The sequence below is a fragment of the Rhinatrema bivittatum genome, chromosome 5 (assembly GCF_901001135.1).
Source record: "Rhinatrema bivittatum chromosome 5, aRhiBiv1.1, whole genome shotgun sequence".
Taxonomy (NCBI): Eukaryota; Metazoa; Chordata; class Amphibia; order Gymnophiona; family Rhinatrematidae; genus Rhinatrema; species Rhinatrema bivittatum.
The window spans coordinates 7,122,410-7,145,038 of record NC_042619.1 but is presented as its reverse complement, the minus strand read 5'-3'; the positions used below and the strand labels follow the sequence as shown (position 1 = coordinate 7,145,038).

The window sequence follows — 22,629 nt, the reverse complement described above, 5'->3', positions numbered from 1 at the left end:
TTGTTGAAAGCCTGCACTTACATCTACCTGCCGACAAGCAGGAGTAATAAACATGTGTGCGTATGCTGCTCTGGGCTTCGTGCACATCCACCCAGAAACTCATCCCCCTACAGGACTAGTGCCCCCCACGGTTCACTGACTGACTCGCAGCTTCCTCAGTCTCCCAGTCACTGGAACGTTCCCCGGGTTAAGTGCTGTACATCACTCAGTCTTGTAAGAAAGGCTGAGATGCCTTACACATATAAATAAACAGCAAGATGCAATCACAGCAGGGACCTGAAACACAGGAACAGAAATCTAATGGCAGAGGAAGATCACACAGCCTACCACACAAGTCCTCAACCCTACCATCCCCTCTGAGATCCCTGGGCTCGTCCCGGGCTTTCTTAAATCCAGATACTGTCCATGTCTCCATCACCTTCACTGCAAGGCTGGTCAATGCATCCACCTAATAGAGAATATGACAGCAGATAAGGACTGAAAGACCCATGTAGTTTGCCCAGATTTCTTTCTTTTGCAATACCGGAGAACTAGAACTGAATTTGACTGCCAAACTCTGTGGTGTATTTATACAACTTTGCTTAGGTACTTGAATCATTAACTTTCTGGTCTTCTTTACAAAGGAAAGAAGCATTTCTTTGGACAAAACAAGAAATCATCAACATGTTGGTTCTCAATACAACCAGCGTCCAACCTTCCACCTTCCTGTTGGTCGGCATTCCTGGGCTGGAGGCAGAACACTACTGGATCTCACTCCCCTTCTGTTCAGCGTATATCATCGCTCTGATGGGGAATTTTACTCTTCTCTTCATTATAAAAGTAGAAGTAAGCCTGCACGAGCCTATGTACATCTTCCTCTCCATATTATCAGTCACTGATCTTGTGTTATCCACTTCCACCACGCCAAAGTTGTTGGCCATTTTTTGGTTCAATTCCAGAGAAATTAATTTTCATGCCTGCCTCACCCAAATGTTCTTTCTACATTCATTTGCCATCATGGAATCTGCGCTTCTTCTGGCTATGTCCTTTGACCGCTATGTTGCGATCTGCAACCCCCTGAGATATACAACCATCTTAACAAACCAGGTTATCATACAAATAGCTGTGGCTGCCTTAATCAGAGCAGTCGCTTTAATGACTCCATTACCCTTTCTTGTTAAGAGGTTCCCCTACTGCAGAAGTAATATAGTTCACCATTCATACTGCGAGCACATGGCCGTGGTGAAACTAGCCTGTGCCGATACCACATTCAACAATATCTATGGTATAATTGTTGCTTTGTTTATTGTTGGGGTGGATTTAATGTTTATTGTATTGTCTTATATTATGATTCTCAGGGCTGTCTTTAGACTAGCCTCCAAAGAGGCTCGCTTCAAAGCCCTTAGCACCTGTGCTTCTCATATCTGTGCTATCTTGGTGTTCTATGTTCCTGTTGTTCTCAGTTCTGTGGTTCACAGGTTTGGACAGAGCGTGGCTCCTCACATTCACATTTTACTGGCCAACTCTTACCTCCTTCTTCCACCTATGGTGAACCCAATTGTTTATGGGGTGAAAACTAAGCAGATTCGTGAAAGGGTGCTGAAGCTCTTCCATAATAAGAGCAAGTAGTTATCAATTTCCATCTAACTCTAGATAACTGCAAGCTTGTCTCCACTTTGCCCATTTGAAAGAAGAGCTTATAATGGGACATAAGGAGAATCCTGAAATTGTACATCTCCTTCCTCAATTCATATCACCTATGTCAGGGCTTCCCAAGTTTGTCCCAGGGACCCCACAGACAGTCAGATTTTCATTATATCCACAATGAATATACATGAGATCTATTTGAATACTCTGGGTTTCTATTGTATGCAATTGCATCTCATGCAGATTCAGTGTTGATAACCCAACTGGCTATGTGATCTCCAGGGCAGGTTTGGGAAACCCTGTCCCATCTGCTTCCTCTCTCCATCACCCAGATTAATCATTACTACAGCTGAATTGTCCTCTGGGTTATTGATATTTATTTATTTATTTAACATTTTTATATACCGGGCTTCATGCAGAATTGCATATCAGCTCGGTTTACATTATAACTGAAAAAGACATGCATGAAGAATGCAAGTTACATAGAACAGGGACTTAACAACTTGGAACAGAGTACATGGGTAAAAAATTCAAAAACTTGGAGCAGAATACATGGGTAAAATAACTTATAACATAATGGAAGAATGTGAAACTTAAAATTGTGAAACTTAAAATGTGAAACTTAAAATTGATATACCATCAAAATGTATGTAGACCCTTAGAACCTAATTTATTAAAAAAGGAGTGAGTTCATATTAAAAGTTCCATTGATTTTACCTCCTTGAATAACTTAAATTCTTCATTTTTTTATAGCACAGAAAGAGACTATTGGTCCTGAAAGTACAAAAATCTGTCAATAATTTAATGTTCCCCTTAGCGAGGAAAATGAGTGGAGCAGAAAGAAACTGGAGAAGGACTCCTTAAGGTTCCCAGCTGGCTTTTAAGAATGCCAGACCTCAATCTAGGGCCCTTTCTGAATCTAGCCGAGAGGGATATTAAACATTGCTATTACAGACCTCTCTAGAGAGAAAATAGGCTCCAGCTTCAACCTGATCCTCAAGATTGTACCGATCGCCTAATCCAAAAAACTGACCAAGTATCGCACCAAATACAGCTTTTGTCCAATTTTTCTGCCACTACACCTGTCCATGGTGTTGCCTCAGATACACTAAAGAGGTTGCCTTGGAAAGAATTTGAAAATGTAGGGGTTTCTGAAATTGAAACTTTTATGGTTGTCTAAAAAAAATTCCTACTGTGTCTTCGATCCCTGACCTTTGTCCATGATTTTTTTCCATAAAACCGAATTTCTGAATATTCTAAACTCAATTATTAATCTTTTTCAGGATGGGCCTTCAAGCTTCCGTCCAATTTCTATCCTGACTAAAGTAGACAAATTATTTAGAAAAAGGAGTCTCTGCTCAGTTTTCTGAAATCATTAAAGATGATAACATGTGGCTCGCTTATCAATGTGGGTTTCAGGAAAACCCTAGCACAGAGGCTCTTTTACTTGCAGGAACTTGGTCAAGGGAACGCAGTTTTAGCCGTCTCCTTAGGTTTGACTCAGTATGTCTTTCTATATTGCTAGGCTGTTTAAAATCCATAGGAACCGGAGGAATGTTCTTCAATGGCTTGAGTCATATTTAGAGATGAGGGAGCAACACGTTCATTCTGACATTCCTTCTGAATGGTTTTCCATTTCATCAGGGATTCCTCAGGGTTCGTACTAACCTCGGCACTTTTTAAATATCTACCTAAGATCTTTGTGTTCTTTATTAGATAGTCTCGCAATAGAATTTAACATTTTTTGTTTTTCCTGTCAGAAATGATTTATATACAAGAATTGGCACCGTTTCTGAGATCCTGTCATTAGTTAATCCCTGAATGAATCAAAACCACTTAATATTAAAAACCTTGGCAAAACAGAGATTCTTCAGATTTCTCCAGACTTTCAGATTGTTTGGTTGTACATAATGAGGTTAATATTCAAAAGCCATTTAGACGGGTAACTGAAAAGTTACCCGTCTAAATGGCTACCCGGCTATATTCAAAGCTGTATGTGGCTAAATTCTAGACACATCATGAATTTAGCTGCATAAGTTGGGGGCATTCCAGGGGTGGGTGGGAGGGGTTTCTGGGCGGAGCAGAGTTATGAGGCTAACTCTGATATTTGGAGTTAGCTGCTTAACTAGTTTGATTTACTCTGGTCGCGCTGAAGGGCTTTCCTGATGTTGGCTGGATATACTTATCTGGCTAACTTTAAGACAGCTGGGGATAGTCTGCAGCATGGCCACGCCACTGAATATCCCCGATAAGTTAGCCGGATAGCTATCCCGCTAACTTAACTAGCTGATTCGCAGTTTTATATCTGCCCCAAGGCTTCCAGTCTATCTTTTACTTACCTATTTATGTATTTATTTATATACCGCTGTTCCATATTCAAATCACAGCTGTTTTACAAGATAAACATGCATAAAATAATAAAAGCAACTAATACATGGGTATCTAAAATAATAAAAACATTAAGCAAAATAACTTGTAAACTTATTCTCCAAAGAGAATAAGTTTACAAGTTTACAAGAGAATAATTTATGGTCAGAGACAAAAGAGTTAGCATTCAGGTCCGCAATACAAATTTATTCTTATTCTTCAGATGGTCCCATCGTCTATTGAACTCCACATATTTATGTAATTTCGAATACCGTTTTAAAGACCATGCTTTCAATTCTTTTTAAAAATTCTTAAAATCCCTTTTATGAAACTTGGGTTTCTTGATTCGTTCCCAGCTAACTTTCAAATTTCAAATACAACAGAATCTCAAAGCTGCGTTTTTTTTTTAATTACACTTGTTGCGTCATTAGAAATGATCCTCAATCAAAGTGACTTCTGAGCGGTTGTTCGAGCCTTTATTTTAAGTGTAACTGTTTATTACAGCTCTCTTTATCTTGGCCATCCCCCTTACTTCTTTAAGGGTTCTTCAGGTTTGGCAAAGCTGGGCTGCCCGTTTAGTAATGGGAGATCTTCGCTGGGATCGTATCACTCCCCTTTTGCAAGGCTCGCACTGGCTTCTGGTGCAATCATGTTTGGAGTTTAACATTTTAGTCCTAACATTCAAAATACTTAAACAAAAAAGCCCTACTTACTTGGCTGATTTACTAGAAAGATGCAATCCTCTTAAAAGTTCCTTCACTAAAAACTGCTCAGTTGCAAGCAACCGGTTCTTGTGCTTTTTTTTGTTGTTGCCCCTGTCCTATGGAACAAACTTCCCGAGCAACTACGAATCTTAGACAATATAAAAACCTTTCGGAAAGAGCTAAAAGCTTATCTGTTTCAGCCAGTTTTCATGAAGGTTCTAAAGTATTTTTGTCTGCTTGAGGTTAAGTCATTTATTTTTCGTATTTTATTTTAATTGTAACTTTGAAGCCTGTACCATTTACATTGTTGTATTTTAATGAAGTTGTAATCTGCTTAGCACAGATATTTGGTATGTGCGGAATCTAAATATTTCAAATAAATAAATAAAATGGATCCTGGACACTCATCAGCCCCTTGCATCTCATATATCTGTATATTTGTTCAGAGCTATCCCTGGGAATACCGCTCATGTTATTTCATGGACTTTGCAATGTAATCTCTCAGCCAATGGATCCTCATCTTATTACACTGACATTATTGTGTAGGAAGTGGAATACTGAGTGGTATACTGAGTTCATCTGTACAATTTATCTTTGGAAAGGAATTCTGGAAAGGAATATTTCATAATAAACATATTTTCCTGGCTATTTCTAGTGAGGTCTCAAACCAAGGAATGTAAAATAATTAATTGTGATGAGTTTCCCACCAGGAAAGCCCTTTTCCGTCACTTAAGAAACCGTGGAGTAATACTGGGTGGGGGAAGCTGCTTGTTTTCCACTTGGATGCTTGTGAACATACGGGGGAATATCCACAGTTGCTTTTCCTTCTGATTGTTATGTGGAAAACGTGGTACTGTGGACGACCACTAGATGGCTTCATGCTGGTAAAATGACACGGTACTTTTGCACTGTGTGTTAATTGGGAGAGTGATTGATGTACTAAACAGGAAGTCTCCCTTTAAGAGAAACGAGGAACGAGGCCCTGAATAGGGAGCATTTCATGTAGCATGAAAAGACTAGATGACAATTTGATGGTGGGGGGTGGGGAGTTCAAGATGGATTTGGAAGTGGGAGAGAACTCACCCAGGGAGTGGGCTTGGCCCGGGGGTGACCTCTCACTTGAGAGGGCCTGCAGAGGTTATCCCCTTCAAGGGGAAATTCCCAAGTCATGAGGTGTTTATCCTCAAGTGGAAATACCAAGGAGTCAAGGGGATTGAGTTGGGAGTCCCAAGAGGAAAAGGAGAGTGGGGGGGCCACATGGGTGGGAGGTTTTGGAGTGGAAGTTAGAGATCCTCAGAAGAGTGGGAGTCAGGGACACTGAGCAATGTGTCTGTCTAGCTGCTTAATGGGAGCTGTGGACACATGGATTTCGACATAAAGCAGAGTCCAATAGTGAGTAGTGAGGAGTTTATAAATGGCACTTATGGCGCCACACAGAATCTCTTAGAGGAAAAAGGAACTAGAGGAGTTAGTGAAGAAAAGCTATATTCACCGGGTGTATTGGTGAATCAAGGGAGTTTAAGGAATGATGACAAATGTGATGTAACTTATTTCTCCTAGCCTGGGAGAAGATGTTTACAGTTTGTTGTGACTTAGTAATTTTCATTTTTCCTACAATGTTCTATAACCACTAGGGATGTGAATCGTTTTAGGACGATTAAAATTATCGTCCGATAATTTTAATATCGTCTTAAACCGTTATGGAACACAATACAATACAGATTCTAACGATTTATCGTTATAAATCGTTAGAATCGTGAGCCGGCACACTAAAACCCCCTAAAACCCACCCCCGACCCTTTAAATTAAATCCCCCACCCTCCCGAACCCCCCCCAAATAACTTAAATAACCTGCGGGTCCAGCGGCGGTCCGGAACGGCAGCGGTCCGGAACGGGCTCCTGCTCCTGCATCTTGTCGTCTTCGGCCGGCGCCATTTTCCAAAATGGCGCCGAAAAATGGCGGCGGCCATAGACGAAAAAGATTGGACGGCAGGAGGTCCTTCCGGACCCCCGCTGGACTTTTGGCAAGTCTCGTGGGGGTCAGGAGGCCCCCCACAAGCTGGCCAAAAGTTCCTGGAGGTCCAGCGGGGGTCAGGGAGCGATTTCCCGCCGCGAATCGTTTTCGTACGGAAAATGGCGCCGGCCATACGCGTATGGCCGGCGCCATTTTCCGTACGGAAAATGGCGCCGGCAGGAGATCGACTGCAGGAGGTCGTTCAGCGAGGGCCTCGCTGAACGACCTCCTGCAGTCGATCTCCTGCCGGCGCCATTTTCCGTACGGAAAATGGCGCCGGCCATACGCGTATGGCCGGCGCCATTTTCCGTACGAAAACGATTCGCGGCGGGAAATCGCTCCCTGACCCCCGCTGGACCTCCAGGAACTTTTGGCCAGCTTGTGGGGGGCCTCCTGACCCCCACGAGACTTGCCAAAAGTCCAGCGGGGGTCCGGAAGGACCTCCTGCCGTCCAATCTTTTTCGTCTATGGCCGCCGCCATTTTTCGGCGCCATTTTGGAAAATGGCGCCGGCCGAAGACGACAAGATGCAGGAGCAGGAGCCCGTTCCGGACCGCTGCCGTTCCGGACCGCCGCTGGACCCGCAGGTTATTTAAGTTATTTGGGGGTGGGGGATTTAATTTAAAGGGTTGGGGGTGGGTTTTAGGGGGTTTTAATGTGCCGGTTTTTCGATTTTTCGATTTTTTAACGATTTTTCACGATTTTTCACGATATTTTACCCCCCCAAACGGCAACAATACGATTCCCTCCCCCTCCCAGCCGAAATCGATCGTTAAGACGATCGAGGACACGATTCACATCCCTAATAACCACCTCAGCTTAACTGAGCAAGCCTATGACCCATGATCTAATCAGTGTTATATATTTATCTCTACTCTGTATGGCTGCTACTACCAGACAATAAAAGTTTGTTGTGTGAACATATTTGTGGAGTAAGCTTGATCTTTCTGATGTGATGTCATTTGAGCAGGGGAGATAGGTATCAGAGGAGATTTTCTTGAGACCCTTATCCAGCTCAGATCTGTTGCCCAATCCTTCTTGCCTCTGAGTCCAGGTCCACTACAGCAGCTGCTTGAGCCTTTTGAAAATCCAAATACACTACATCTACCGGTTCACCTTTATCCACATGTTTATTAACTCCTTCAAAAAAATGAAGCAGATTTCTGAGGCAAGACTTCTCTTGGATAAATCCATGTTTCTCTTAAAGGGAGACTTCCTGTTTAGTCTGAAAGATTAAAGAGGTTAGAACTTTTCAGCTTGAGGGGGATATGATAGAGGTGTTTAAAATTATGAGAGGTCTAGAACGGGTAGATGTGAATCGGTTATTTACTCTTTCGGATGGTAGAAAGACTAGGGGGCACTCCATGAAGTTAGCATGGGGCACATTCAAAACTAATCAGAGAAAGTTCTTTTTCACTCAACGTAAAATTAAACTCTGGAATTTGTTGCCAGAGGATGTGGTTAGTGCAGTTAGTATAGCTGTGTTTAAAAAAGGATTGGATAAGTTCTTGGAGGAGAAGTCCATTACCTGCTATTAAGTTCACTTAGAAAATAGCCACTGCCATTAGCAATGGTAACATGGAATAGACTTAGTTTTTGGGTACTTGCCAGGTTCTTATGGCCTGGATTGGCCACTGTTGGAAACAGGATGCTGGGCTTGATGGGCCCTTGGTCTGACCCAGTTTGGCATGTTCTTATGTTCTTATGACTGTGTTCCATTAAACCATGTCTAAACCTCTTCTCCATTTTCAGGACTTTAGAACAGTCCTCCAAACAATTCTTTTTTCAAAAATAGCTTACTGCAACTCTCTGCTAATTGGCCTTCCAGCCATCACCACTAAACCACTACAAATGATGCAGAACTCGGCTGCCAGGATTCTAACCAATTCTAGTAGAGGAGAACACATCACACCTATACTAAAAAACCTATATTGGCTCCCTATCAAATCTAGAATCATATTCAAAGTTCTAACCATAACTCACAAAACCATTCATTCCCAAACTTCGCTAGAGCTAAGCTGCCCACTTCGTCCTCACGCTTCATCCAGACCAATCAGAACCAGCTACTTAGGCACCTTATATGCACCTCCAGCCAAGACATTGCTCAAGAAACGTGCATTCTCGACTGCCAGCCCTTTTCACTGGAATGCCCTCCCCATGGACCTTCATCTACAAACTTGTAGTCGAACGTTCAAAAAGAAGCTCAAAACTTGGCTCTTCACTAAAGCCTTCACTTAAAGGTCTCTCCCCGAGCCTTGATTCAGAGCTAGATTCACACATGTCATACTCCAATACGCTAGATGTCTGATGCCGTAACCATTTAATCACATAATTTAACTCATGATTTCACCTTGTTAGATGTTCGTTATGCTGCACTCATGCTTATTAAGTCTGATGTAAACTAAGTTTCTTGACGGTTATTTGTAATTTGTAATAGTTTTTTAAGTCTTGTTCTCTTCTTTATCTATTAGTCTTACGAAGTTAGCCTTGTTATTTGTACCCACTTGTTCGATGTAATTTCCAACTTTGGTTCCATGTAAACCAACGTGATATGTACTAGTACATGAACATCGGTATATAAAAACCTTTAAATAAATAAATAAATGTCTTTCTATATGCTCTATGATTTTGATCTTTAGAATAGTTTCCACTATTTTTCCTGCCACTGAAGTCAGGCTCACTGATCTATAGTTTCCTGGATCGCCCTTGGAGTCCTGTTTAAATATTGGGGTTACATTGGCTACCCTCCAGGCTTCACATACAATGGATGATTTTAATGTTAGGTAACAAATTTTAACTAATAGATCTGAAATTTCATTTTTTAGTTTCTTCAGAACCCTGGGTGATTTGCTACTCTTTAGTTTGTCAATCTGGCCTACTACATCCTCCAGGTTCACAGTGATTTGGTTCAGTTCATCTGACTCCTCACCCTTGAAAACCATCTCCGGAACTGGTATCTCCCCAACATCCTCATTAGTAAACACAGAAGCAAAGAATTCATTTAGTCTTTCTGCAATGGCCTTATCTTCCCTAAGAGCCCCTTTAAACCCTCGGTCATCTAACGGTCCAATCGACTCCCTCACTGGTTTTTTGCTTCGGATATATTTTAAAAACATTTTTTTTTATTAGTTTTTGCCTCTATGGTTGACCATAGTATCGGTGTAGCAGGGGGGTACTGCAGGGTGGGACTGAGGTGACTTGCCAGAGCTTTATGGGGGATCGGTACCATAGTAAGATGGACCGCAGCAGGGCAGGAGTGAGGTGCATTGGCAGAGCTTTCTGGGGGTGTCAGTACTGGAATACCGTAGGATAGAGTTGGTTATAACGATATCAACTCACGGGAAATGCTCTCCTTTGTTTGTACATCTTGTGCAGGACTCAGAATGTCCCGCCCCTTGCCCGCTCAGAGTCCTGCTATCCACTCACTGAGAGCCCGATACCGTAAGAGGTGAGCGAGCAATGTGCGTTGAGCTTCATGTGCACGATTTATTTACACCTGTGCTAAAAAAAAGGTTAATGCCTGATGCAGTAAGCTAATGCACTGGGAGTTAAACAAAGCGCTCTACCATAAAAACGTGAACATAAAGACATGCTTAGCACATATGAAAGATGACTGATGTGCACAAACTGTGTTTTCTGTGCGTAGATCCCAGGTAAAGGACCCGAGCTCCGCAGACTAACACGAGCCCCGGAAACCTTACTCCACCTCTGACCAAGAGTTAAGTTTCCAGCATTAAGTGGGAACGCCTCCCTCTCTGCAGCGGGGAGTGATAACCGATGCCTTCGTTAACATGGGATTTGCATGGAGGAGGGCGAAGCTGTGCACACTGTTTTATTCATGTTTAGGTGCACATATTTGGGATGCTAAACTCTTTGTTAGGTGTGAGAGTGAAGCTGTGCGCAGAACCGCACGTTAAGATGTGAAGCGCACCTTACAACAACGGCCGATAAGTGCCCTGTCAATATTGCCCTGTCAATATTGCAGCAACCTTATTTATTTATTATTTATTTATGTGAAAGCATTTTAAACCCCCTTCCTGGTGCAAAAGAGGATTGTGCAAGGCCATGTACATAAAAAGATTTCATCTCCACCAATACAAATAACACCAGCACTCAAAAATTAAATCACAAAAGCAAAAATCATAAGAATTGCCATGCTGGGCCAGAGCAAGGTCTATCGAGCCCAGCAGCACCCTGTTTCCCACAGTGGCCAGTCCAGGACCACGTTGCGATACTCAGCAGATCCCGTAAAGCAGACCCTGTTATTCACCCCAGGGATAGCAATAACTTTCTTTCATCTGCCTGGCTGATAATGTGTTATGGACTTTTCCTCCAGGAACTTGTGCAAACCTCTTTTAAACCCCGCTGTGCTCGTCGCCTTGACCACGTCCTCTGGCAACGGATCCCACTGTTTGACAGTGCGCCGAGTGATAAAGTGCTTTTTATGATTTGCATTAAACCTGCCGGTTGTATCATGGAGTGCCCCCTTGTTTTAGTATTAGATGAAAGGGTAAATAACCCTCCTTTATTTACCCGTCCCACCCCAGTCATGATTTTATAGACTCCTATCAGATCCCCTCTCAGCCAGGCTGAAGAACTCTTAACCTGTTTGACCTTCCTTCCATCCCCGTTATCGCTTTCTCACCCTCCCCTGCTCCTGTCCTAGTTCTGCTGCTTCATTTTTTGAGATCTGAATCTTCCCTTCGGGATCCTAAACTTCCCAGCCCTCTGCAGATCTGGCAGGAGGCAGGTAAGAATATTCCCTGATTATGGGAGGGTCCCCTGGGGGAATCCTGAAACTGTTATAAATATTCCAGCACTGCCATCCCAGCAGCTGAGAAGTCGCTTCCAGCATGCGGGGGTATCGCTCTCTCCAGCCCTCCACCCCGAAGGTGAGTAATTTGTTTGTGGTGTGAAGGCGGCAGGCCCTGGGAAAAGCGTTTTACAGAATTCAGTTGACAATAAAAGCATTTGATTAGCATCTCCCCTTTTGGTTCTGATTTCATTTTACCGCTGAAGCCTGTCCTACTACGCACCCCACCACTATAAATCTCTGGGGGTTGGTGGATGCCACTCTGCTCATCATGATGTGACTCAGAGCCCCATTAAAGTTGGTAGACAGCAGCAAGAGAGGAAGCGTGGCGTCAAGGAAGGACATTTCTAAGATAAATGTGGGTGAGGCACGGTGTTTGTGCATTTATATTTTTTTTCATAGCAAAATAAACTATCGGAGTTCTGCCTGGTTTATAATGGCATTATCCCACTACTCATGAAAAACAGGTAAAAAAGCTGTTGTTTGTTTCCACAATTTAGAAATTAAACACATTTGAAGATTGCAGATCCACTCCCAGGCCAGTGTTGACCTCTCAGGAGTGCCTGCTAGCATTGACTCCCAGCTCTGGAGAGATGGTAACTTTAACTGCACCATCTGTGTCCGACTTAAGACCCCCTTCAAGTACCCCGGGTTCTGTACTGCTCTTTCTGGCCCAAAGAGAATTCATGTTTTCACTTTTCTCAGCTGCTGGTTAGTAACAAAAATCCCCACCTGGAAAATGCAACAATATTGTTGCACCAGGGAGAGGGATTTGGGTGGCCAAAATTGATTTTGAATGTATTTCCTCTGTTTCCTCTTGTCCTGTCCTTCTGGCGGGAGGTGGCAGTAGGGGCAGCGGCAGCTTTGCGGGGTTTATTTCAGAACCTTCAAGGGCCTGCAGAGCTGTGCCGGAGATTTGCAGGAGGGTTTGCTGGGGCACTGGAGACTCAGATGCAAGGCTGGAGACTCCGGCGGACTGGAAAGAGAGGGGGTGAGCGTGCCGGAGACAGGGCAGGTTAGAAGTATTATGGGGTAAACGTCTCCAAAAGGCTTGAGGCAATGATCACACAATGAAAACACAAGGGGGTCACTTTCAGTCACTGGCTGAATTGCAAAGTTAGCCGCACAAACCTATCTGGTTAATTTTGGAGGGATATTCAGTGGTAGAGTTCACACAGTATGTGAAGGTGCAAGCTTCCTCCCTACCGAAAGCGAATTTGTATATCTTGCAGTATTTTTAAATGAATAACCCAAGCCTCAGGTAACAGCACAACATCTTTATGTGGATAATTACGGCTACAGCACAAGCTTCCATGAAACATTCAGATTACACAGAGCATTAACTATTAAAACATTGCATTTTGATAGATTGCAAACCTCATAAACGCATAACTTTGCCCGACTATCGAGCGTGCAGGGTGACCAGGCTTGCTCTGCTTCAGCGGCGACTTCGCCACCTCCTAATCTTTATTGAAAACCCGGCCATCGTAGCCCCAACCGTTGGTGGCTACTTAGCACGTGACGTGGCCGGGGGCCCCCGACTTGCTTCCTGCCGTCTTCGCGGTTTTTCCCTCGCCATTGAAGCGTGGGAGGTGCCGGCGCACTGAAGTAACTTTACCCCGGTCGCTTTTTGGGATTAACTTCCATTGTGGGCTCCTCTGCTTCGCCCTTTCTTATCATCCGGCCGCCCCGCTTGTGCTGTGACTTCCTAAATTCCTTCCCTAACCCTCCTGAGGACGGGATGGGTGGGCGGCAACTGCCGTTAGGATGCAAGCTGCAGGAAAAAGGGGTTTTTTTTCCCCCCCGGTTCGCTTATGCTTTAAGTTCTGGGCTGTCCTACGGCTGCTCCCTTTCCCTGGGTTCCCTACATCCCCTGCCTGTTTCCTTTCCCCCTCCCTCTCCCTGAAACGTTCCTTCTCTGTCCGATTCTCCGTTCCCCTTGCCAGCCTCATCCTCTACCATTTCCTTCCCTGCCCTACCGTCGTCAGCTGCTCACACATATTGTGCCCTGCCCCAGACATCGGTCAGTGTCGCAGGGGACGCCGCTGAATATAGTCGCTCTCTGAACATTATCCAGCTAACCTTAGCACTGTCCTTCGGCACAACAAGAGTTAGCGGAATAAGTTATCCAACAAACTGAATTTTGGAGTTAGCTGGATAAATTTTCCCTGTTAACTTTTCTCTGTCCTGGACTTCCCTTGGAATGTTTTCAAGCTAAATTTTAGATGGATAATGAGTTATTTGCCTATAATTTATCCAGATAAATGACCAAGATGTTCAAAGTCAGCATTTAGCCAGATAACCTGTGAGTAAATGCCTCAGCATATTGATCTCCATACGTGCAATGGCATAACCCGTGTCCAGACCTGTAACATAGGAAACTCTTCTCCCAGTGCATCCAAGTGCTTAGCAAAGAGGAAACAGTGGAGGAGAGAGACATGTTTGGAAAAGCCTTGTGAATCACAACGGGATCATTAGCGTTCACAGTAAGAAAACTTAGCGAGAATAGGAGAGCAGGTAAGGACTGTAGGAAAACCCATCTAGTCTGCCCAGTTTTCTTCTTTTAGCAATGCCAGAGATCTAATGGTGAACTGGACAGGCAGCTGTATTTCAAAATTATGTATCTTTGCTTGAGGTGTTTGAATAATTAACTTTCTGGTCTTTACAAAGAAAAGAAGCTTTTCCTTGGACTAAACAGGATGACATCAACACATCATGATGGTTCTCAATACAACCAGCATCCAACCTTCCATCTTCCTCTTGGTTGGACTTCCTGGGCTGGAGGCAGAACACCTGTGGATCTTGCTCCACTTCTGTTCAGTGTTTATCATTGCTCTGATAGGGAATTTTACTTTTCATTTCATTTATTTATTTATTAACTTTTTTATACCGGTGTTCGTAAAGGTACATCACGCCGGTTCACATTATAACAAAAAGTATTGAAATTACATTATAACAGGGAAAAGGATGGGGCGACAAAGTGAAGCACAGAAATGCAGTTCAGAAATCAACAACAAAGGTGTCTCATGAATATAACAAGGTGTAACTAACACAACTTCAACATAACAAATGCATGAGCAATAAATTACAACTAGTGACTAAGTTAAAAAATACTGTATCAGAACTAGATAGTATTTCAAGAGAGTCCCCACATTATAAATGTGGGGACTCTCTGGCCGCCCAATAGATGGCCCTAGTTCCCTGCCCTCGAGGTAACACCCAGGAGGGAGAATCCATTCCCTATAGCCCTCCCCCTGATTGTCTGTGGTGGAGGTGAAATCCCTGCCCAGACAAGGGAGCCGGGCGAGGAGCACAGGTGTTGCCTTTTGAGTTGGCTCTTGAGGAATAAGGAGCCCATTCAGTTTTCTCTTTCAGAGTGAAGTTTTTTTTTACAGGAGGATCCCCACCAGGCAACAGCCATCAGGGGTCTACCTCTTAGGCTGAGCGAGAGGCTTGGTTGAGGTTTTTTTTTAAATCCAATTTGAGGGTTTTCACTGGAAGTGAGAGAACCTGGAGCGTCCATGGTGATGGGCTTCCCCCAGATGTGGAGACCAGGCAACTGAATACCTGTGAGCTCCCATATAAGGAGAAAAGGGGCTGTAGTGAGAGTATTCACTCTAGAGCAGTGGTCCCCAACCCTGTCCTGGGGGCCCACCAGCCCGTCGGGTTTTCAGGATATCCACAATGAATATGCATGAGAGAAAATTTGCATGTTGTGGAGGCAGTGCATGCAAATTTTATCTCATGCATATTCACTGTGGATATCCTGAAAACCCGACGGGCTGGTGGGCCCCCAGGACAGGGTTGGGGACCACTGCTCTAGAGGACCTTTTTGGACTTTTCAGTGGATTTTCCTCTTTCTGTCGTGAGGAGGATTTGATCCATCCCTCCTCACCTGGAAGCTGGGGCTGTAACAGTACAGTTCTGAAAATTAACATCAGACCTTTCCTGCTGAGAGAAGGAAGAAGGAGAAAAACACATAGAGGGATTTCCACCCTAAGGGACCAGGTGCAGGCTGGGTGAAAGTTGAGAAAAAGTTGGACTCGGGTAGAATTTTTCAATGCTGGAGGGAATCCCCTCACCCGGAGGATTTCCCTAGTCATCAGTACCAGAGTGGTAACCTTAAAGCCCAGTAAACTTGAGCTCAGAAACACCTTCACACAGTTAGACCAACCAGCAGACATTGATTTAACCTTTTGAAGAATTAATTTGAACACCCAGTACTGTGTTCCATCTGGAATAAATGATGGCTTCATGGAGCAATTGGTTCAGGAACCAACAAGAGAGGGAGCAATTTTAGATCTAATTCTCAGTGGAGCCCAGGATTTGGTGAGAGAAGTAACGGTGGTGGGGCCGTTTGGCAATAGTGATCATACTATGATCAAATTTGATTTAATGACTGGAAGGGGGACAGTAAGCAAATCCACAGCTCTCGTGCTAAACTTTCAAAAGGGAAACTTTGATAAAATGAGAAAAATAATTTAAAAAAACTGAAAGGAGCAGCTACAAGAGTAAAAAATGTCCAAGAGATGTGGTCATTGTTAAAAAATACCATTCTAGAAGCACAGTCCAGATGTATTCCACACATTAAGAAAGGTGGAAAGAAGGCAAAACGATTACTGGCATGGTTAAAAGGGAAGGTGAAAGAAGCTATTTTAGCCAAAAGATCTTCATTCAAAAATTGGAAGAAGGATCCAACAGAAGAATATAGCGGGCGGATTTTAAATGCCCTGCTCACGTAAATCCGCCTGGATTTATGCGAGCAGGGCCCTCGCGCACCGGCAAGCCTATTTTGCATAGGCCGCCGGTGCGTGCAGAGCCCCGGGACGCGCGTACCGGGGTTTTTAAGGGGGCTTGTCAGGGGGCGGGGCCGAATGACGTGGCATTTCAGGGGCGGGATGCGGCATTTAGGGGGCGTGGCCGGGGGCATGGCGCCAGCCCGGGGGCGTGGTCGAGGCCTCTGGACCAGCCCCCGGGTTGGATGATGGCACGCCAGCAGTCTGCTGGCGCGCGTAGATTTATGTCTGCTTCTAGCAGGCGTAAATTGAGGGACAAAGGTAAGGGGGGGGGGGTTTAGATAGGGCCGGGGGGGGGGGGGTGGGTTAGGTAGGGGAAGGGAGGGGAGGGCGAAAGAAAGTTCCCTCTGAGGCCGCTCTGATTTCGGAGCGGCCTCGGAGGGAACGGAGGCAGGCTGCGCGGCTCGGCGCGTGCAGGCTGCCCAAAATCGGCAGCTTTTGGGCAGCCTATAAGATACGCGTGGCTATGCGCGTATCTTATAAAATCCAGTGTACTTTTGTTTGCGCCTGCTGCGCGAACAAAAGTACGCGATCGTGCTCTTTTTTAAAATCTACCCCTAGGATAAAGCATAAACGTTTTTAAAATCTACCCCTAGGATAAAGCATAAACGTTGGCAAGTTAAATGTAAGACATTGATAAGACAGGCTAAGAGAGAATTTGAAAAGAAGTTGGCCGTAGAGGCAAAAACTCACAATAAAAACATTTTAAAATATATCTGAAGCAGAAAGCCTGTGAGGGAGTCAGTTGGACCATTAGATGATCGAGGGGTTAAAGGGGCACTTAGAGAAGATAAGGCCATCGCGGAAAGATTAAATGATTTCTTTGCTTCGGTGTTTACTGAAGAGGATGTTGGGGAGGTACCCGTACTGGAGAAGGTTTTCATGGGTAATGATTCAGATGGACTGAATCAAATCACGGTGAACCTAGAAGATGTGGCAGGCCTGATTGACAAACTGAAGAGTAGTAAATCACTTGGGCCAGATGATATACACCCCAGGTTTCTGAAGGAACTCAAAAATGAAATTTCAGACCTATTAGTAATAATTTGTAACCTATCATTAAAATCATCCATTGTACCTGAAGACTGGAGGATAGCAAATGTAACCCCAATATTTAAAAATGGCTCCAGGGGCGATCCGGGAAACTACAGACCGGTTAGCCTGACTTCAGTACCAGGAAAAATAGTGGAAAGTGTTCTAAACATCAAAATCACAGAACATATAGAAAGACATGATATGGTTTAATGGAACAAAGTCAGCATGGCTTTACCCAAGGCAAGTCTTGCCTCACAAATCTGCTTCACTTTTTTGAAGGAGTTAATAAACATGTGGATAAAGGTGAACCGGTAGATGTAGTGTACTTGGATTTTCAGAAGACGTTTGACAAAGTACCTCATGAGAGGCTTCTAAGAAATGTAAAAATTCATGTTACCGTTGCTAATGGCAGTGGCTATTCTCTAACGGGCAGATTTTAAATGCCCTGCTCGCGTAAATCTGCCCGGATTTACACGAGCAGGGCCCTCGTGCACCGGCGCGCCTATTTTGCATAGGCCGCCGGCGCACGCAGAGCCCCGGGACGCGCGTAAGTCCCAGGGGATTTTTAAGGGGGCGTGTTGGGGGCGTGTCGGGGGCGTGTCGGGGCAGGGCATTGAAGAGAATTGGAGAGAGCAAAGATCCTTGAGGGACTCCTGAACGGTTACGGTTAGATAGATGGCTCTTAAACCATTCAAGTACTGTTGAATTTATTCCTATGGAAAGAAGATTGGACAAAATAATTTGGTGATCTAAAGTGTCAAAGGCAGCTGAGATAAATAAGAATACCAGTATGAAATCTGTGTTTGAATCAAAACCAAGTAGATAAATGTCAAATGACGACAGAAGTAGTGTCTCAGTTGAATGTCATTTTCGAAAGCCATGTTGACAGGGGTATAAAGGGTCATGTTCTAAGAGAAATTAATTTAACTGATGTAAAACGATTGATTCAATGAGTTTGGCTAGAGAAGTGATAGAGGCTATTGGCCGAAGGTTACTGAAGCCATGAAATTTTGAGACTTGTTTTTAGTATAGGAAGAACAGATGTTTGTTTTAAGACATCAGGAAAAATTCCAGATTGTTATGATTGATTAATTAACTTGCAGAGGTGATCACGGGCTACTTCTCCAAGTGATTTAAATAGGGATCCTGGACAAGGATTTAGAGGAGAATTTGAAATTTTGTGTTTATGGAGAATTTGTGGCAATGTAGCATTAGTTAGAGGTGTGAAGGCAGACCAATTACAGCTAGGTACTGAACTAGAAAATTTTGGGACTGGAAGGTTAGTGCTTTGGAGATTTTGAGTATTCTATTTTGAAAATGATCAGCTATCTGATTACAGATAGAGTTATTAATGATTACATTTAGATTCTGATGGGATGAGGTTAATGCTTTTACTATATTAAAGAGTACTAAAGGGTTACCTTTTGCGGAGAAACTTTTACCTGCATAATAAAATTTCTTTGTCAGGTTAGTATCTTTTTTATAAATTCGTAGCATGCAATAGTAATTATTTTTTTGAGTTGGGACTTCTAGTTTTCCGCCAGAGACAGAATGTCTGTTCTAACAATATTTTCTATAATCTTAGATGGAATGTTAACTGACCTCCTTTCTGTTTTTAGATAGAATGTCAACTAACCTCATATCAGTTCGGAATATTCTACAACCTTGTATCTCAGCTATCTTTATCTAGCTAATAGCATCCAGCTGTCTAGATAAGCAACTACAAGGTTGTAACACAAATGTCATGTTACAGTGTTATACTTGTTAAAGGCTTCCTATTATCAAAAATAAAAAACTTAAGAGAACAGGAATAATGACTTCTTGTGTGACATGTCAAAAGCATTTCACTGAGACTAAGGGCCTATGAGCACGCACATCAATGTATTTAAAAAGAGGATTGGACAAGTTTCTGAAGGAAAAGTCCATAAACAGTTATTAGCCAGGTAGACTTAGGAAAGCCAATGCTATCCTTGGGAGTGAGTACAAGAAATAAATCAACTATTGGGGATCTGATGGGTACTTGTGACCCAGACTGGTCACTATTGGAAACAGAATTCTGGGCTCGATGGACCTTGGTCTGACCCAGCACGGCAGGCACTTTTTATGTTCTATGTTTAAAGTTATCTGGGTAACTCTAACTGGATAACTTTTTACCTTCTTTCTACCACTGGGTTAGCCAGATAGTGCTGAATATTGACACTATCCAGCTTTTTAAGTCACACCCCTTGAACCATGGGCCCCACACCAACCCATTTGGAGGGGAGGGAAATTTAAAACCCCGAGTTTGTCCGGCTTAGTCTGAACTTATCAGGATCTCTTAACTTTTAGAATTGCTTCATTTCCACTTCTGTTGCATGTATGTATGTATGTATGTATGTATGTATGTATGTGTGTATGCATCTCTTACAGAATTTCTGGTCTTCTTTACAGAGGAGAGACGTTTTCCTTGGAACTGAAGAAGATATTGTCAGCCCAGCATGTTGGTTCTCAATACAACCAACTTCCAACCTTCCACCTTCCTGTTGGTCGGCATTCCTGGGCTGGAGGCAGAACACTACTGGATCTCACTCCCTTTCTGTTCAGCGTATATCATTGCTCTGATGGGGAATTTTACTCTTCTCTTCATTATAAAAGTTGAAGAAAGCCTGCATGAGCCTATGTACATCTTCCTCTCCATGTTATCATCTACTGATCTGGTATTATCCACTTCCATCATACCAAAAATACTGGCCATCTTTTGGTTCAATTCCAGAGAAATTGATTTTCATTCCTGTCTCACCCAAATGTTCTTTATTCATTCATTTGCGGCAATAGAATCTGGATTCCTCCTCGCCATGGCCTTCGACCGCTATGTTGCGATCTGCAATCCCCTGCGATATACATCCATCTTAACAAACCCTGTTATTATTAACATAGGACTGTCTGTTGTAGTCAGAGCAGTATCCCTAGTGGCTCCGTTACCCTTTCTTGCTAGAAGATTCCCCTATTGCGGAAGTAATATAGTTCACCATTCGTACTGTGAGCACATGGCCGTGGTGAAACTTGCATGTGCCGACACCACATTCAGTAATCTGTACGGTATAATTGTTGCTTTATTTCTTGTTGGGTTGGATTTAATATTTATTGCATTTTCTTACATTCTGATTCTCAGGGCTGTCTTCAGACTGGCCTCTGACGAGGCTCGACTCAAAGCCCTCAGCACCTGTGCCTCCCATATCTGTGCCATCTTGGTGTTCTATGTCCCTGTTGTCCTCAGTTCTGTGGTTCACAGGTTTGGCCAGAAGGTGGCACCTCATGTTCACATCTTACTGGCCAGTTCCTACCTACTTATACCACCCATGATAAATCCAATCATTTACGGCATAAAAACAAAACAGATTTGTGAAAGAGTGCTGAACTTGTTTCGTTGGAGCTGCAAGTAGTTACAATACTATATTCAACCCAAGGCAACTTGTGACTGTATCTCCACTTCTCATCTTTGTAATGCCACCTCCGGAAATATGTACCACCTGGGGAGGGGGTGTTAGCATTGCAAAAAAACATACAGTTTATTAATGGGTCGATTTTAAAAGGAACATGCGCGTCCATGCGTGCGCAGTTCCTGGCGTGCGCACATGGACGTGCCGATTTTAAAACATGCGCGCATCGCCGTGCACATGTTATAAAATAAAATCTGGCGGTCATGTGTGTGCAGTTATTGTAGCATCTGCACGCACACGTGCGGGTGGCCCGCCACTCGTGCATGCAGGGGTGGGATTTTAAAAAGCGACGTGCGGCGACGCGAGTAGGGCTTCCCCAGTTCCCTCTCAGTCTGCTCCAATTAAGGACTCTTCCAAGCTATAAGATTTTTTAAAGTTTACTTTGCTGCTCCTTTGGAGCAGCAGTAGACTCTGTGGGCCGACTGGCTGCCGGAGCGCACTTCGCCAGGTCAGTGGCTAATGGCGCTGTCCCGGCCCGCACCCTGCCTCACCCCTCTCCTCCCCACCCATTCCCCGCCCCCTGCCCGCCCCTTTCTTGAGGCCTGGCACTTCGGCGCGTATCAGGAGTTCTGTGCGTGGCCGGGCCCTTTGGAAAATGCACGCCAAGTGCGCAGGGCCTGGCCACGCACGTAAACCCCGATTTTTACGCTCATGAGCCTTTTAAAATTGGCCCTTTAATTGCCCCCTTATGGAACATTACAGTGGATTTTTGCCCTTCAGGGAAGAAGAGGAGTTCGGAGCTGTCTGGCCAGGCTCCCAATAGTACAGCACAGAACCTGAAATACAAATACGGGGTCCCCTGCACCCCTTACCTTACAGTACAGCAAAGTTAGAATAACTTCACTTTTACTGAACAAATTCAGTGTTGGTATTCACAGATTTTAATCTGCCCAGCAGTCAGAAACACGTGTAAAATAAAATGAGAAATGGAAGATAGAAACATATTTTTTCATGAAAAATAAGCCGCAAGTATCCAAAAAATCCTAAGCGTGCCCACTGGTAATGCAGTAGATAGCGCTGTTATATAGGATGAATGAATGCAGAGACAGAGACAAAGTGCATGTAGAGACCACGAGGAAACTGCCATGTGGGATCGTAGGCCTGGTGAGTGCCACTTCAGTAAATAAGAAATTTCCCATGATCCATGAGATCATAAGTAAACAACTCTAGATATTATAGGGAAATTGGGTGGGGGACTCCCACTACACAACTTGGGCCAGAGTTTAAAAGAGTTACACGCGTGCGCCGGGCCTATTTTAAAAAGTTCCGGCGACGCGTATAAGCCCCAGGGCTTTACAAAAGGGGCGGGGCATAGGTGGGATGGGGTGGGGCGGGGTCAGGCTCCCAGCACAGCGGCCATATTTGCTGCTCTGCCGGCAGGCACAAAAGGTAAAATAAAGGTCAGGGGGGTGGGAAGGTCAGGCGAGGGGGGAGGGAACGGGGGAGGACAGCGCAGTTCGGCGCGTGCAAGGTGGACAATTGTGCACCCCCTTGCGCGCGCTGACCCCGGACTTTATAACGCGCGTGCATGTTATAAATCGGGCCTACATGTGCATGCGCCGGGTAGCGAGCGCACATGTAGGCCGCACGCGCTTCTTTTAAAATCTACCCCATTATGCGCAACAGACTTTTCCATAGAACATCAACCCAGGCCAGGGAGAGGTGGTGGAGGGGTGGCAGTCCTGTACTGAGACTCAATCAAACTAGGCCAAGTCTCTATCTCCCAGGCAGCTGACTCAGAATGTCTGCCAGCTCAGCTAGGACATGAAAACCCTGTAGGGATCCTCCTGGTTTAT

At 44.1% G+C, this 22,629-nt stretch overlaps 2 protein-coding genes across 2 annotated transcripts; both read left to right on the top strand.

Annotated features, from left to right (window-relative positions):
• The first annotated feature begins 642 nt into the window (after window positions 1–642).
• Window positions 643–1,608, top strand: LOC115091459 (olfactory receptor 52K1-like). The gene has a single exon (XM_029601680.1). The coding sequence runs from the start codon at window positions 664–666 to the stop codon at window positions 1,606–1,608; it is 945 nt and encodes a 314-aa protein (XP_029457540.1). The 5' UTR covers window positions 643–663.
• Window positions 1,609–19,831: 18,223 nt separating this feature from the next.
• LOC115091614 (olfactory receptor 52K1-like) lies at window positions 19,832–20,776 on the top strand. Its single transcript, XM_029601783.1, has one exon. The coding sequence runs from the start codon at window positions 19,832–19,834 to the stop codon at window positions 20,774–20,776; it is 945 nt and encodes a 314-aa protein (XP_029457643.1).
• Window positions 20,777–22,629: the final 1,853 nt, after the last annotated feature.

What these genes read in the sequence shown, in the direction of transcription:
- LOC115091459 (XM_029601680.1), top strand. Translation starts at nt 664, where the DNA reads ATGTTGGTTCTCAATACAACCAGCGTCCAACCTTCCACCTTCCTGTTG.
- LOC115091614 (XM_029601783.1), top strand. Translation starts at nt 19,832, where the DNA reads ATGTTGGTTCTCAATACAACCAACTTCCAACCTTCCACCTTCCTGTTG.